Source organism: Ictidomys tridecemlineatus, chromosome 11 (genome assembly GCF_052094955.1).
Source record: "Ictidomys tridecemlineatus isolate mIctTri1 chromosome 11, mIctTri1.hap1, whole genome shotgun sequence".
Taxonomy (NCBI): domain Eukaryota; kingdom Metazoa; phylum Chordata; class Mammalia; order Rodentia; family Sciuridae; genus Ictidomys; species Ictidomys tridecemlineatus.
The window spans coordinates 10,085,418-10,102,528 of record NC_135487.1 but is presented as its reverse complement, the minus strand read 5'-3'; the positions used below and the strand labels follow the sequence as shown (position 1 = coordinate 10,102,528).

Genomic DNA, 17,111 nt, shown 5'->3' with positions numbered 1-17,111 from the left:
AGGTTTCACATAGTCTCTGTTGCAACCAGTCAACTTCGCAGTGGTAGGGCCAAGGGGCCATATGGGCATAGCTATGTTCCAATAAAACTTTATTTACAAAACTGGGTTGGTTGTAGGCTCTCATTTACAGCAGCAACAGTGACCTGGAGTCGAGCACGCAGAAAGCACAGCGGTGAACTGTTTTGGAAGTCTCATTCTTCATCTCAAAAGCTTAATTTGAGTTTGGTGACTTTTTTTGAGGGGGTGGGTGGGTACCAAGGATTGAACTCTGGGGTTCTCCACCACTGAGCCCTATTTTGTATTTTATTTAGAGACAGGGTCCCACTGAATTGCTTAGTGCCTTGCGGGTTGCTGAGGCTGGCTTTGAACTCGCGCTCCTCCTGCCTCAGCCTCCCTAGCCACTGGGATTACAGGTGTGCGCGGCCTCACCCAGCTGAACTTGGCGACCTTGTCATAGAGCTGGGTTTATTCCATTGTGAAGTTCATTCTCTGCCTTCATGTGGCTCCTTAGCCCATTGCCACGGGACTCTTTGTAGACACGTGTCTCAAGCTGACAAGAGGGAGCTTCTGGGGACAGTCCCCATGGACATGCTGGAGGCTGAGGCCTGCTGGGAATGAGGCTCACCTCTCCCAGGGGACAAAGGGCAGAGGGAAGACTTGAGACCAGGGCTTCGGGTGTGAGGCTGTGGCGGCAGTGAGTCCATCAACGCACAGCCCTGTTATTTCATTATCTCCCTAGAGGGACACAGGGCAGGTGTCCACTTGAAGATGAGGGGACCCGAGGCTCAGAAAGGTAACCGTCACCGTTGGGGTTCAGAGCTGCAGCCCTGGGGGTGCCCTCTCCTCTGCCCTGCTGTAATTTATGCCGTGAGTTTGGGTCAGAGGTGACATGGGAGTGGCAGGTGGCCCTGCTCCACCCCTCCTATCCATGCCCTTTGCCGCACCTCAGCACGGTGGCCTCCAGGGGTAAGCTGGAGAGACGCAGAGCCCAGCTGCCCAGGGTCCCACCAGGCAGCCAGCCCCAGCAGGCCACCAGGCAGAGAAGCGAGGCCAGCCGAGGGAGCCGGGCAGCCTCACTGACCCCTGGTTGGCCCCAACAGATACTCACCGTGGCCTGCCACAGGAGCCTTGGGGTCCGGTGGTTGCACCCCACAGCAGCTGATGAGGTGGCTGGAAGCCATGTGGAGCATTCTCCTCCCGTCACTAGAGGACTTGAGCGTTGGGCGTGGGCAGGTCGTCACTCGTTGCTGCACAGGCCCTGCAGTTACACCCCCTGGGTTTAAGTCCTGGTGTCCCTCACTAGCTGTGTGATCTGGGGTTTGGTTTTAATTCACTCTGAGCCTCAGTTTCCTCCTCTAGAAAGGGGGATAATCATGGGGGAGTTCGTGAGGATTAGATGAGATAGTGTAGGCGAGGGTCCTGGCTGGTGCCCAGCAGGGTGTCCAAGTGCTCGGTACACACTAGTTACAGCAACCTCAGCTGGACACCTAGTGGCATCGCAGTGGACCTTTGGCACAGGGCTCTTGGCACCCTGGCCGGACCCTCCTCTCAGGCAGGCGATGGAGGCGGAGGTGGAGGGTTGGTCTCTCTGCCCCCTGCCTTCCAACAGCCAGGTTAGGACCTCTTGGATAAAGTCCATGAATCCCAAAGGTCCCAGGAAGTCCTTCCTGAGCCTGCCCTCCCCCTCACCCAGTTTCTCTGAAAGTTCCTTCCAACCCAGGAGGGTGGCTGGTGCCTCAGGAACCTGCTGCTGCTATAGTGAGTCACCCCGGGTGCAGTGTTGCGACCACGCCAATTTATCATCTTCCAGCCCTGGAAATCAGAAAGCCACTATCTCACTGGACCAAAGTCAAGGTGTTGGCAGGGCTGTGCTCCTTCTGGACCCAGGAGGGAGGGCCCCGCCTCCTCCAGCATCTAGAGGTCACTGTGCTCCTTGGCTGGGAGCCCCCCTCCCTCTTCAAAGCCTTTAGGGAAGTATCTGCATGTCTCTCCCTGACCGACTCCTGCTTTGGTCCTTAGGTCTCTTCCTCTTCCTTCTCCTTTTGGTACTGGGGATTGAACCAGCTCTACTGTTGAGCTACACCCTCAGCCCTTTTTACTTTTTAATTTTGAGATGGGGGTCTCACTAAGTGGCTGAAGCTAGCCTCCAACTTGTGATCCTCCTGCCTCAGCCTCCCCAGTTACTCAAATCACAGGTGTGCATCCCTGTGATCAGTTCAGGTCTCCTTTGTACAAGGACCCCGGGCCCAGCCATTTAATACAGGATGATCACCCCTTCTCAGGATACCTGGTCATATCTGAAAAGTCCCTTTTTGCCATGTAGCATCATATGCAAAGGTTTTGGGGCCAAGGGCATTGATTCTTGGGGACAAAAGCAGATTTTGTCTCTAAGCCTGAGAGTTTCATACTCTTGTTAAATGAACAGGACCACGCTCATGTTTTACTATGTATTAGCTAATAAACAGTAGTTTCAATCATTTGATCACATTCCCAAAAGTTTATATAGATTTGGGGCTGAGGGGTTTCTCAAACTTCAGTTTGCACCTCTTACATAAGGACTGAATCTCCTTTATGTTACTGCTTCTGCCCAGGCTACATGTTTTTGGTTTACACCAATTGCAGAAGCCTCTTAACTTGGCCTCCCTGCCTCCACTCTTTCCCCTCTTGCCTGCTCCAAGCCACGCTCCACATGGTCATCAGAACACTTTGTTGTACACATGACCTCAGCCTTTACCTCTCTCTTTCTGTGGGGCTGGGGATTGAACCCGGGGGTACTTTACCACTGAGCTACATCATCCCCAGTCCTTTTTATTTTAATTTTTTGGTTCTGCATATTGAACATCCAGGGGCAATTCACCATGACCCACATCCCAGCCTTTATTTATTTATTTATTTTTGAAACAGGGTCTCACTAAGTTGTTGAGGCTGGCCTTGAACTTGCAATCCTCCTGCTTCAGCCTCCTGAGTTGCTGAGGTTACAGGCTTGCACCTTTGTGCTTGGCTCAGTCCTCACTTCTTTGTCTAAAACCTCTCCATGGCTGTCCTCTGAATAAATCCCCAACACCTCCTCTGCTCTGGCAAGACCAGCTGCTAGAGTTCTTTCTGTGTGGTAGCTGTGGCTTTGCTCAAGTTTTCCCCTCAGCCAGGAAAGTGACCTCTTCTGTTTTTTTTCCCTCCGATATGAATCAGGAATGTGTTGAGCTGCAAGTAACTGAAAGCCTACTACAGAGGCAAAAATGAATCAGGTTTGTTTGTTTGTTTATTTATTTATTTATTTATTTATTTATTTATTTATTTATTTATGTAGCAAGACATTTAGGAGAGACAGATTGCTGGCTTGGAATCTGTAACATGGTGGGGTCTGAGCTGACGTCCTTGCAGTTCTCTTGGCCACAAGGCAGCTTCCCTGGCTCTGGCCATCATGACTATATTCAGGACAAGAAGGGGAAGGCATAGCAGCAATTGTATCAGGCCCCTGTTAGCAGGAACCATTTACTTTTCTAGCAAACTTCTCCTTACACAGCAGGAAGGTGAAGCGTGGTAGTCAGATACATGGGTTTTGGAGCCAAATTACCAAAGTTTGGATCTCAGCTCCACCACATTCTAGTTAAGCCACGCTGGGAAGTCACTGGCTTTCTCTGACCTCAGTTTTCTGATCTGTAAAATGGCGAATGTTGTTAATAACAGTCTAACTCATAAGGTTGTTTGGGGGGTATAGAGATAAATGTAAAACCTACAGAAGACAGCCTAACACATACTAAGTGCTCAATCAACATAAGAGATTAATGGTGCTACCCTAGGTCAGAGCTGGGGACAGTCAATATTTAGCATTTATGATCTCCAGCAGAAACAGACATGGGAGAAGGTGGCTGGGAACGCAGTTTTGGTGGGGCAATCAGCAGTATCTTCTGTACACAGATATCCTCTAATTAAGTTTTAAGACTCAGCTGGGGTGTCACCACCTCCAGGAAGCCATCCCAGACTCCTCCTGCCAGCTGACACTGGCTTCAGTGTCTCCGGTCTCTTGTTCTATTTTTGCATGTATACTGAGGCATGCAGCAATCTGCTCCCTTAGCAGAACAGGGATGTTGTCCAAACAATCCTTGGATTCCCAGAACCAAGCAGGTGCCTGGCTCCTTGTGGAATCCATTTCTTGCTGAGTAAACAAAGTCTTTCCTGACAATCTGCTAGGCATCATGGGAGGGTGGGAGGCAGGTCCCAGGTCCTAATCTCCAGGAGTTGAAGTCTGATAGGGAAATGGAATAATTTTGGACCAATCAGAAAAGCTGTAGCTAAGGCTGTCCTATGAGGCCAGAGTCTAGGGCTGGGGACCAGCCCAGTAGATCAGCACTTTCCTAGGAGGACTACAGATTAGAAGCCCCAGTGGCCAAAGGAGGGTGCGTGCCCACCTTGGCTGTCCCTCACTGGACACTGGATTGCTTGCGTTTGTGGCCCTCCATCGGCCACAGGAGAGCTCCTTTCCCGAGCTCCTCAGGCTGTGTGTTCGGGGCCCTGGCCCCTCTTCCTCTGGGGGCCTCAGTTTCCCTCCCTGTCCCCTGTAGTGAGAGCTCCCCCTGGAGTCCCTGCAGATCTCGCCCTGTCAGGGCTCACCACAGGCTGCTCCAAGCACAGAGCCCAGGCCAACATCGCCTGGGGGTGGGCTGGGGGGCCTGATGGGAGCTCCTTCCCCAAGGGTCCAGTGGGGCCTGAGCTTGTGCATCCTCCTGGGGCCTGGCTGCTCTGGGCTGGGGAGCTGCTCTTGGGGAGAGCCCGTGCTCCACCTGCACTGGGGCCCTTGAGGCCCCTCCAGACTCACTATGGCGGCAGGACCAGAGGAGCCATTAGCTGATCAGAGGCATCTTAAGTCGCAGGGAGGAGAGTTTGAAGTGTCCTCATCCTGGCCCCTCAGGTACCCACGTGGCCCAGGACTCCCTTGACCCATGAACACCCCCAGGGGCTCCCTCCTAGGCCTTGCCAGCCTGGCTGAGGGTGTCTCTCAGTGGGTCCCTGGTGTAGAGGGGAAGTCCCTGGAAGCTGGCCAATCAGCAGTGGGGGACAGAGAGGAGCAGGAGGCACAAATCAAGGTCCGGGCCACTTTGAGGGAAGGAAGTTTATTATTGCTCTTGTGGGATTGGCTGGCTCCGCGGTTCCCAGGGACGAATCACAGCTGCATTTTCTGGAGGAGCAGGGGACAGTGTTAGGCCTCTGGGACCTGCCACCTTCTGGGGCAGCACGAGGCTCTGCGGGTTCGGTGGCCTGGGGAGGGGGCGTGCATGGCACAGCAGGCAGCCCCTGGCCCAGACAAGCCACCCTGGTCTCTGCCCCAGGACCCAGCCCCACTTGGCACTTCACCCCCCGCCCCCCACGGTGAATGGCCGCTGTGACACCCGCTCTCTGCTGGGGACCCTGCACTCTAGGTGCACAGCTCCCTCTTGGGGGAAGGTGTGTCCTGGGCGGGGACCTAGGTGTGTGCTGAAGCCCCGGGAAGGCTGGATGGGGCTCCTGACTGTGACCTTCACCGCGCCCAACTCAAGTCAGCAGCACTGAGCGCTCAGCCAGCGCTTCTCCAAAGAGAGGGAGGGGCGCGGGAGTGGGCGTGGCCAAGCCCGGGGCCAATGAGCGAGGGCGTGGGCGGGACGGGGCGTGGGCGGGGCGGGGCGGGGCGGGGCGGGGCCCACCTGGTTGATCCAGTCGATGTAGGCAGACACGCGGGTGTAGACCGTGGGCTTCTTAAGGGTGTTGCAGCCCTGTCCGGAGCCGAAGCTGACGATGCCATGCACCTCCCAGGCACCGTTCTCCGCCTGGCAGTTCAGCGGGCCGCCCGAGTCCCCCTGCAGGTGACCCCAGCAGGCATCAGTCCCCAGGCCTCCCCCAGGGACAGGCTGGGGACTGAGCAGTGGGCTGGGGCGGGCATGTGCTGAGCTGTCAGCCTCACTACCCACTGTTGGCCTCAGCCTGCTCCTGGTGAGGGAGGCACAGAAGTGTGGTGTGGGGCTGCCTTGGCCTGGTTCTGGGAGTCCTGGGGCATCAGGATAGCTCTGGGTTGGCTGTGTGATCTTGGGATGATGTCAACCCTCTCTGTGCCCTGGTTTCCTGGGTGTTCAGGTCTGCATGGCTAAGCCTCTGTGAGCTGCCCAGAGAACCGCTGGGGCCTGGAGCCCTGTTGGAGCCTGGGCAGGACAGGAGGGTGGGAGTGGGGACAGGGCGTGGGTCAGGAAGCAGGACAGTCCCTGGTTATCTTAGAAGTTTTGTGGTTCTCAGACTCCCTAACGCCCCAGCCTGCCTGGACTGATGCAGCTGGTGGCAGGGACATGCACAGAGACTTCAGTGAAGCCTGTTCTGTGGCCCTTTGACTCATGTAGTCCCCACAGCAAGGCTGGGAAGTGTTTGCTACAGCGCTTTCCAACAGAGGGAAGGCTGAGGTCCAGAGAGGTTCATCAGTCTGCCCCAGGTCACAGAGCTGGTAAGGGGTGGCCCAGGGAATTGAATGCAGCTGCTCATGCTCAGCTCTTCTCCTGTCACCCTGTGCTGGGGGAGTGGTGACAGGTTTCCCCTGAGCCTACCAGGAGAGATGTGCTCTGCCCCACCCTCCAATGTCCCCAGTGGTGTGGCTGCCTGAGCAGCGCTGTGTGGGGTCTGGACACTCACGTTGCAGGAGGAGATGATGCCGTCGCCCCCGGCACACACCATGGATTTCGTCACCATGTAGCTCCACCAGTCCCATTTGGAGCACGTGGCATAATCCACCACGGGCTGCAGCCCCTGCTGTAGCTCGTCAGCGATGGGGCCATTGGCTGGGGAGGGAGGGAGCGTGCAGTGAGCAGGGAGTACCCAGGCAGCCAGGCAGCCCTGTGTCCATCCTGGCCCAGGTTGGCGGGGACCAGAGCCCTGGAACAGGGTACAGCCCTCAGCCAGCCAAGGATCTGCTAGAAGGTGGGGAAGGGGTCAGGGGCTACACTCAGAGCCTCAAGACACAGCTGTGTGCTGGGTGTTCTGTTTTTTTTTTTTTTTTTTTAAATTCAAATTAAAAACATTGTGTGTGTGTGTGTGTGTGTGTGTGTGTGTGTGCTGAAGTTTAGACCCCGGTGTGCTCTACCCCTGAGCTTTATCTCCAATCCTTTGTAATTTTTTTTTTTTTGTATGGGGGATGGAAATCAGAGGGATGGAATTCAGGGGCCTTAGACCACTGAGCCACATCCCAGCCCTGTTTTGTAATTTATTTAGACACAGGGTCTCACTGAGTTGATTGGCACCTGGGCATTGCTGAGGCTGGCTTTGAACTCGTGATCCTCTTGCCTCAGCCTCTGGAGCTTCTGGGATTATGGGAGTGTGCCACTGAGCCTGGCTGCCCTTTCTGTTTTTAATTTGGGAATGGATAGGTTGCTGGACTGACCTTGAACTTGTGACCTTCCTGCTACTGTGCCCAGATTGAATTGTCTTTCATTGGGATTCTGGGGGTTGAATCCTCACTCCTTTCCCTGTCGGTCTGACTTTGGGGTTAAATATTTAAGGATCAATCTTACCCCAAGGTGTCCTAAGTAATGTTCTGAATCTGTTTCCCATAGTTTCATTTATTTGCATTTAATTTTTTTTCTTTTTAAAAATTTTTATAAAGATCTTTTTTTGTAGTAGTAGATGGACAGAATACCTTTATTTTATTTGTTATGGGCTACCCAGGTTGGAACCTAGTACCTCATACATGCTAGGCCAGCGCTCTGCACTGAGCCATGCCCAGCCCCTGCATTTAATCTTTTAATTCAGCTGCATTCTATTTGGGCATGGAGTATACCATAAGATTTGATTCCCCACCTCCACATGGCTTATTTAGTGGGCTTATTTTCACTTACAAGACTCCAAGCCCTGCCTTAAACAAATCTATTTAATCCTTCCTGCACCGATTACATGCATTTGTTAACATCTGTCACATAGTATGTACTTAATAAATATTAGCAGTTATTATTGTACAGTTCAAAAAGAGGTGAAAATGTTCAGACAGAAAGGAAGAGAGGTGTGTGTGGCTGCTGCTTGAGAGCTGCTTCCTCCAGGAAGCCTCTGGGGATTTCCCTGGGGTCTGTACTCACTCCAGAGGCGACCCCAGCCAGTGACAAAACAGGGGTAGTCCTGAGGCAGCACGGAGTCCTTCTCTGGCAGGCAGGCCACCTGGATGGTGTCACTCAGCTCCACAGGCTCTGCGAGCTTGATGAGGGCAATGTCATTGCTGGAATCCAAAGCAGAGGGCATGAGTGGGCAGAGGGGCCCTGACCTCTCCAGACTGTGCTAGGAGACCTGGGGTTGTGAGCTGTGGTCAGGAAAAGGTGACCAGAGAGTGTCCTTAAGCATTCCAACCGTGAAAGGCAGATCAGAAGAGACGGGGAGCAGAAGCCTTCTCAACCGTGGGGGGTGCGCACCATCACAAATGGAGCAATCATAGCCATAGAAGAGGGGTGCTTATGATGACAAAAGATGCCACTTCAACATTTTCCATGACCCGAATGGAGCCTGGTGACCCCAGACAGACCTGGCTTGATTCCTAGTTGGCCATGTGCTGGGCTGTGCACCCCGGGGCTTATTCCTTAACCTCTCTGAGTCTTGGTGGCTTGTCTAGGGCTGTTGGGAGATTAACTGAGAGAGGGCATCTATCAGGCCTGCTGCCACGTGGGTGGCCCAGACCCAGTACAGGAGAGTCAGGGGAGGCAGTGTGGAGGGATGGGGTCTCCGTCCAGGGGCACCTTCCTGGGAGTGCTTAGGTAAGGATGGGATAGGAAGGTCCCCTGCTCCTCTTAGCAGAGCCTCATCACCTGCCTGCTGTGGGGGGGGGGGACAGGGTGTGGCTGGGGTGGGGCAGGCTCTGCAGCTGCCTGTCCACCGCCCCTAACCCTGGGCAGGGGGACTCACCGCACCAGGAAGGAGTTCCAGTTCTCGTGGACATAGATGGTGTCCACGCCCACGAACAGGGAGCCCTCCTCGTCCACTGTCAGGTCATTCTTCCCCAGGGCCACGCGGTAGGTCAGGGTGTTGCTGGGCAGGGAGGGGAACCAGGTCAAGGTGGCCAGTGGTCCCCGCCCGCCAGGGGTGAGACGAGGGGACTTGGGGGTCTGGAGGCTGAGTTGTGAGGCCCTTGTGGGACTCACTGGGGAGGGGCGTGTGTCCCCCCTTTCTTCATTTCTCTGCTCCTATATCACCTAGAAACCCAGAGTTTTTAACCTCTTCTGCCTCTTCTCCGTTAGATATTTCCTTATCCATCTGTTGCTCTGCCTCCCACTAGAATATCAGCTCCCTGAGAGCAGACGCTGTGTTCACTGCAGTTTCTCAGCACACAGCAGGTGCACAGAAATGTTCATTGACTGAATAAATGACCTCAGTGGATGTCAGTAGTTGATTGAGCCCAGAGCCTGAGGTGTGCAGTAGGTGCTCAATGAAAGCAGTTTCATGAGGCTCCCCCTGGGGTGATGATGGGTGTCATGTCGCTCACCTGATGCAGTGGGCAGCCGTGAGGACAAAGTTGCTGGAGATCAAGGTGCCTCCGCAGGTGTGTCTCCAAGTGTCATCCTTGAGGTACTGGAGAGAGATCTGCAGGAGGGTGCAGAAGAGCCACCTGTCAGCCCTCAGGTCCTGGGGACCTGCACCTCCCTTTCCATCCAGCGTCCCACTCTGCAGCACACTCACCTGCCAGGGCCAGCTGTGGGGAACGGCATTGTCCCCTCCCACCACCCTGGCTGAGAGGTTGGGGGTGAAGCTGGGGACACCGCAGCTGGAGGCTGGAGGAACAGGAGGGAGGAGGGCGGGTGAGTGGGGCTGGCTGCCCCCGAGAAGGGCAGGGTGGGCAGGGGAGAGGCGGTGGAGGCTGAGCAGGACAGAGAGCCTCCTTGTTCTCTGGGCCTCCACCCCCATCTCCAGTCCTCACCCAAGCCCTGTCCTGCTGAGGTGGAGACAGGGTGGCCGAGCAGGAGGTGGCTCATCTGACCTTTGCTCAGTAGCCGGGCCCACCCTGGACCCTAAAGTGACTTTCCTGGTGGACGGAGGGCTCCTGTTCCTGTCCATGTCCCCAGGAGGCCAGTCTGAGCTCCCGAGTGGCTGAGTGCAGCCGACCCCGTCCCTGTCCCCAGCTTACCGCAGGCCAGGAGTGTAGCGAGAACCGTGACACCCAGCATGGTGAGGTGTTGGGGCTGTGTGGCCCTGGAGCAGGCAGAGGTCTTTATAGGCAGGTGGGGGTGGGCCTGCCTGGTCAAGGCCGAGCCAGCCCTTGGAGAGAAGCCTGTTCCGTTAAGTCCCTTTCCTTGACCTTGGGTGGTTACTGTTTAATTTGGGCTGGAGATGGGGCTGCCTTTCAAAGCATAGATTTTTCCAAATAATTTTCCAAATATCCTCGGACACAGCAACTGCTGAGGGACAGGTTTTATTTTTATTTTCTTGGTGGGGGCCTCCTGCTGTGCTTGAGGTGTGTTCCCAAACTCTCTGTCTGCCTCATTCTTTTTAGTTATAGTTTATTGTTCACCTCCTGTGCCAGGTTGGGCTTCCCGCTTCTTGCAGTATCTCCCTGAGTTCTTCCAACAACCTGAGGCCGTCCTATTATCTGCTCCTTGAAGATGAGGAAACTGAGACTTGGAGGGTGAGGGACTGTGTGGGGTGCACAGCTGGACAGCAGTACAGCTGGGCTCTGCCGTCCTGCCCTGCCTGGGGCTCGCAGCTGCTGACTGTCACAGGTTCCTCCTTCGTCTCTGCAGCACTGCTGCCCTAGGATTCTTGTCTCCCTCCCCCCTGGGCCCCCCCCACTGGGCTTGGCTGCTCCTGCCCCTGCCCCTGCCCCTGCCCCAGGGCTGGGGTGGCCTTATTCAGGCTCCCGGAAGGTGCTGGTTGGCCAGATTCCTACCTGGAGCCACTTAGATGTAGGCTCTTGGCCTTTCTATCTCTGAAATGGGCAGATTGGACCCTGTGGACTCTGTCCTCCGGTTTTGTGACTTGAATGTCAAGGTCAGGGTCAGATCTAAATTTTTGATACTTGGTGTGGGTTGAGAAGAGTCTGTGCTCAGAAATTGTTTTTTTGTTATTATTATTGTTTTTATTTGTTCTACTTGGTTGTACATGACGGCAGAATGCATTTCAATTCCTTCTACACAAATGGAGCGCAACATTTCAATTCTCTGGCTGTACACGGTGTAGAGTCGCACCATTTTACAATCAAGCATGTGCCTAGGGTAATGATGTCTGTCTCATTCAAACGTCTTTTCTATCCCATAACCCCCTCCACCCTCCCCTCTGCCCAATCCAAACTGCGTCCATTTTTCCCATCCCCATCCCCCATCAAAGATCACCATCCACTTATCAGAGAAAACATTTGGCCTTGGTTTTTTGGGATTGGTTTACTTGGCTTAGCATAATATTCTCCAGCTCCATCCCTTTACCTGCCAATTCCATAATTTATTCTCTTTTAATGCTGAGTAATATTCCATTGTGTACATGTACCACAGTTTCTTTATACACTCATCTATTGAAGGGCATCTAAGTTGGTTCCAAAGTTTACCTATTGTGAATTCAGCTGCTATAAACATTGGTGTGGCTACGTCACTATAGTATGCTGGTTTTAAGAGTCCTTTGGCCATAGACTGAGGAGTGGAATTGCTGGGTCAAATGGTGGTTCCATTCCAAGTTTTCTGAGGAATCTCCACACTGTTCTCCAAAGTATTTTCACTAATTTGCATTCCCACCGGCAATGGATGAGTGTGCCTTTCCCCCTACATTCTCTCCAACACTTATTATTGCTTATATTCTTGATAACTGCCATTCTGACTCGGGTGAGATGAAATCTTAGAGTAGTTTTGATTTGCTTTTTTCTAATTACTAAAGATGTTGAGCACTTTTTCCATATATTTGTTGATGGCTTGCATATCTCCTGAGAAGTTTCTGTTCAGTTCCTTAGCCCATTTATTGATTGGGTTGTTTGTTTGTGTTTTAAAATATTTTTTAGTTGCCAATGGATTTCTCACTTTATTTGTTTATTTATATGTGGTGCTGAGGATGGAACTCAGGGCCTCACCCATGTCAGGCAAGCGCTCTACCACTGAGCCACAACCCCAGACGCGGTTGTTTGTTTGGTTTTTTTGGTGTTAAGTCTTTTGAGTGCTTTATATATACTAGAGATCAGTGCTCTATCTGATCTGTGTGTGGTACAGATTTGCTCCCATTCTGTAGGCTCTCTCTTCACCTCACTGACTGTTTCTTTTGCTGAGAAGAAGCTTTTTAGTTTGAATCCATCCCATTTATTGATTGCTGAATTTATTTCTTGCGCTTTAGGAGTCTTGTTAAGGTAGTTGGGGCCTAATCCAACGTGATGAAGGTTTGGACGTAGTTTTTCTTCTATTAGATTGGCAGCGGGGGTCTCTGGTCTAATTCCTAGATCCTTGAACCACTTTGAATTGAGTTTTGTATATGGAGAGAGAGAGAGAGAGAGAGAGAGAGAGAGAGAGAGAGAGAGAGAGAGAGAGAGAGAGAGAGAGAGAGTGTGTGTTTTAATTTCATCTTGCTACATATGGATTTCTAGTTTTCCCAGCACATTGTTAAAGAGGCTGTCCTCTCTCCAATGTGTGTTTCTGGCACCTTTGTCTAGTATGAGATAACCATTTATGCGGGTTGGTCTCTGCCTCTTCTGTTCTGTTCCATTGGTCTTCTTGTCTGTTTTGGTGCCAATATCATGCTGCTTTTGTTCCTATCGCTCTGTAGTGTAGTTTAAGGTCTGGTATTGTGGTGTCTCCTGCTTCACTTTTTTGGTAGAGATTGCTTTGGCTATTCTGGGTCTCTTATTTTTCCAAATGATTTCATGATCAATTTTTTTACTTCTATGAAGAATGTCAGTGGGATTTTAATAGCAATTGCATTAAATCTGCATAACTCTTTTGGCACTATGGCCATTAACTCTGCCTATCCAAGAGCACGGGAGATCTTTCCATCTTCTAAGGTCTTCTTCAATTTCCTTCTTGAGTGTTCTGTGCTTTTCATTGTAGAGGTCTTTCACCTCTTTTGTTAGATTGATTCCCAAGTATTTTATATTTTTGAAGATGTTTTGAGTGGCATAGTTTTCCTAATTTCTCTTTCAGTGGATTCATCACATATATATAAAAATGCATTTGATTTATGTGTATTGATTTTATATCCTGGGCTGGGGATGTGGCTCAAGCGGTAGCGCGCTCACCTGGCATGCGGGCGGCCCGGGGTTCGATCGTCAGCACCACATACCAACAAAGATGTTGTGTTCACCGAGAACTAAAAAATAAATATTAAAAATTCTCTCTCTCTCTCTCTCTCTCTCCCCCCTCTCTCCCCTCTCTCACTCTTCTCTCACTGTCTCTTTAAAAAAAAAGAGAGAAAATTGATTTTATATCCTATGACTTTGCTGAATTCATTTTTTAGTTCTAGAAATTTTCTGGTGGAATTTCTTCTAAATACAGAATCATGTCCTTGGAAAACAGTGACATTTGGAGTTCTTCTTTTCCTATGCGTATCCCTTTAATTTCTTTTGTCTGTCTGATTGCTCTGGCTAGAATTTCAAGGACTTTGTTGAACAGAAGTGGTGAAAGAGGACATTCCAGTCTTGTTCCAGTTTTTAGAGGGAATGCTTCCAATTATTCTCTGTTTAGAATGATATTGGCCTTGGGCTTAGCATCGATAGCTTTTACAATGTTGAGGTATGATCCTACTATTCCTAGTTTTTCTAGTGTTTTGAACATGAAGAGGTGCTGTATTTTATCAAATGCTTTTTGAGTGTCTACTGAGATAACCATATGATTCTTGTCTTTAAGTCTATTGATGTGATGTAACACATTTATTGATCGCCGACAATCTTGCATCCCTGGGGTGAATCCCACTTGATCATGGTACACTATATTTTTAATATGTTTTTGTATGTGATTGGCCAGGATTTTATTGAGAAGTTTTGCATCTATCATCGGGGATATTGGTCTGAAGGTTTTTATTTTTATTTTTCCTCTTTGATGTGTCATTGTCTGGTTTTGGTATCAGGGTGATGCTAGCTTCATAGAATGTGTTTGGAAGGGTTATCTTCTTTTCTATTTCATGGAATATTTTGAATAATATTGGTATTAGTTCTTCTTTGAAGGTCTGGTAGAACTTGGCAGAGAATCCATCAGATCCTGGGCTTTTCTTGGTTGGTAGGCTTCGATGGCGTCCTCTATTTCCTTGCTAGAAATTGATCTGTTTTAAATTGTGATTCAGTTTGGGTAGATCATGTTTTCTAGAAATTTGTTGGTGTCATCGAGATTTTCTATTTTATTGGAGTATAAATCTTTAAAATAGTTTCTAAGTGTCTTCTGTATTTCAATAGTGTCCATCGTGATATTTTATTTCCCATCACAAATTTCAGTAATTTGAGTTTTCTCTCTCCTTCTCTTCCTTAGCGTAGCTAAGGGTTTATCAATTTTATTTATATTTTTCAAAGAACCACCCTTTTTGTTTTGTCAATTTTTTGAATTATTTCCTTTGTTTCAATTTTATTGATTTCAGCTGATTTTAATCATTTTCTGTCTTCTACTACTTTTGGTGTTGATTTGTTCTTCTTTTTCTAGGGCTTTGAGATGCAATGTTAGGTCATTTATTTGTCGACTTTTTATTCTTTTTAATGAAGGAGCTCAATGCAGTGAACTTCCCTCTTAGCACTGTCTTCACAGTGTCCCAGAGATTTTGATAGGTTATATTGGTGTTCTCATTTTCCCCTAAGAATTTTTTTTATCTCCTCCCTGATGTCTTCTGCTATATATATTGCTTATTCAATATCATATTATTTAGTCACTAGGTGTTCTATTTTTATTTTATCATTAATTTCTAATTTTATTCCATTATGATCTGAAGGAAGCAGGGTGGTATCTCTATGTTTTTGTGTTTGCTAAGAGTTGCTTTGTGGCTTAATATATGGTCTATTTTAGAGAAGGATCCATGAGCTGCTGAGACGATCGTGTATTTGCTGGATGACCAACGGAATACTCTATATATGTTTGTTAAATCTAGATCATGGATTGTATTATTAAATTCTATCGTTTATTTGTTTAGATTTCGTTTGGAAGATCTATCCAGTGGTGATGAGAGAGGTGTGTTAATGTCACCCAGTATTATCGTGTTGTGGTCTGACTGCTTCTTGAAATTGAGAAGGGTTTGTTTGATATCCGTAGAAGCTCCATTGTTTGGGGCACAGATATTTATGATTGTTATGTCTTGTTGAGGTATAGTTCCCTTGGGCAGTATATAATGTCCCTCTTTATCTCTTCTGACTAACTTTGGCTTGAAATCCACTTACCTGATATGAGGATGGAAACCCCTACTTGTTTACGTGACCCAGGTGAGTGATATGTTTTTCCCATCTTTCCACCTTCTTTTCCTATGAGATGAATCTCTTGAAGGCAGCATATGGTTGGATCTTTTTTAAAAATCCAATCTGCCAGTCTGTGTCTTTTAATTGATGAATTTAGGCCATTAACATTCAGGGTTATTATTGCGACATGGTTTGTATTCCTGGTCATTTTGGTTTATTTTTGGTTTGTAACTTGAGTTGGTTTCTCCTTTGATTGGATTTCTCTTTAGTATAGCCCGCCCCGCCCTCCTTTACTGATTTTCATTGTTGTTTTTCATTTCTTCCTCGTGGAACATTTTGCCGAGACTATTCTACAGTGCAGGCGTTTGCATTGTAAATTCTTTTAATTTTTGTTTATCATTTATTTTGTCTTCGATTCTAAAGCTTAACTCTGCTGCATATAAGATTCTTGGTTGGCACCCATTTTCTTTCAGAGCTTGGTATACGTTGTTCCAGGATCTCCTGACTTTGTCTGGGTTGAGAAATCTGCTGAGATCCGAATGGTTTCCCCCTATATGTAATCTGAAGTTTTTTTCTGGCGGCTTTTAAAATTCTATCCTTATTCTGTGCTCTAGGCAGTTTTATTATAATGTGCCTTGGTGTGGATCTGTTGTAATTTTGTACATTTGGTGTCCTGTAAGCCCCTTGTATTTAATTTTTCAATTCATTCGCTTTTTTACTAGTATTTATTTTTTTTAGTTATATTTGGACATAATATCTTTATTTTTTTATTTTTATGTGGTGCTCAGGATCAAACCCAGTGCCTCACATGTACTAGGTGAGTGCTCTACTGCTGAGCCACAGTGCCAGCCCCTCCAATTCATTCTTCATGTTTGGGAAATTTTCTGATATTATTTCATTGAAGAGATTGTGCATTCCTTTGGTTTGTATCTCTGTGCCTTTCTCTATCCCGATAATTGTTAGATTTGGTCTTGTCATATTGTCCCATAATTCTTTGGAAGTTCTGTTCATGGTTTCTGACCATCTTCACCGTGTGGTCAACTTTGTTTTCAAGATATATATTTTGTCTTCATTGCCTGAGGTTCTGTCTTCCAAGTGATCTAGTCTGTTCTTGATAATTTCTATTGAACTTTTTATTTGGTTTATTTTTTCCTTCATTCAGGGATTTCTGTTTTTTTTTTTTCCAGCGTCTCTCTCTTTCTTGAAGTAATCCTTTGCTACCTGTATGTCCTCTCTCATCTCATTGCTGCCTGTACTTGCTCTCTCAATTCATTCTTGGCTTCACACATCATTTTAATCATGTACCTTCTGCTCTCCTTCCCTGACATTCCAGCTCTGTGCTGTCAGTGGATCTACCGTTGTATCAGCGTGGCTTGTTTCAAGCACTTTCTCCCCGCTTCTTCATGTTGTCCGTGTGTCTTCCTGTCTCTCAATGTGGATTCGAGGTATTACAGTTTCTACCGTATAATCTAGTAGTGTCCCTGCAGGTCACCGATACCTTGCCTGCAGGCACCTGGAAGATGGTCTTGTAGGTCCTGGCTGCAGTCACTCGATGGAAGGTGGTGGGGAAAGCCACCCCACGGGTTGGTAGATGGGGTGCAGCATGGTGGGCCCAGGTTGCTCTGCCCCAACTGCGCCGTGCGCTGGGGTTGCTCTAGTCCTCCTCCTACCGTGGAGTGGGTCTTCAAAAATTCTTTTTCTTTTTTTAAGTTCTAGATGGACACAATAGCTTTAAATGGATGAGGTGCTGAGAATGGAACCCAAAGCCTCACATTTGCTAGGCAAGCACACTGCC

The 17,111-nt window shown here is 49.0% G+C and overlaps 1 protein-coding gene across 1 annotated transcript; it reads right to left on the bottom strand.

The window, feature by feature from the left end:
• Window positions 1-5,095: 5,095 nt before the first annotated feature.
• LOC144367890 (chymotrypsin-C-like) lies at window positions 5,096-10,257 on the bottom strand. Its single transcript, XM_078025341.1, has 8 exons — window positions 10,112-10,257; window positions 9,667-9,758; window positions 9,473-9,570; window positions 8,896-9,018; window positions 8,082-8,218; window positions 6,649-6,794; window positions 5,679-5,831; window positions 5,096-5,176 (listed from the first exon to the last, which is right to left on the bottom strand). Exons 1-8 carry the CDS (start codon window positions 10,149-10,151, stop codon window positions 5,162-5,164), a joined length of 804 nt encoding a protein of 267 aa, XP_077881467.1. The 5' UTR covers window positions 10,152-10,257; the 3' UTR covers window positions 5,096-5,161.
• Between the last annotated feature and the right edge of the window lie 6,854 nt (window positions 10,258-17,111).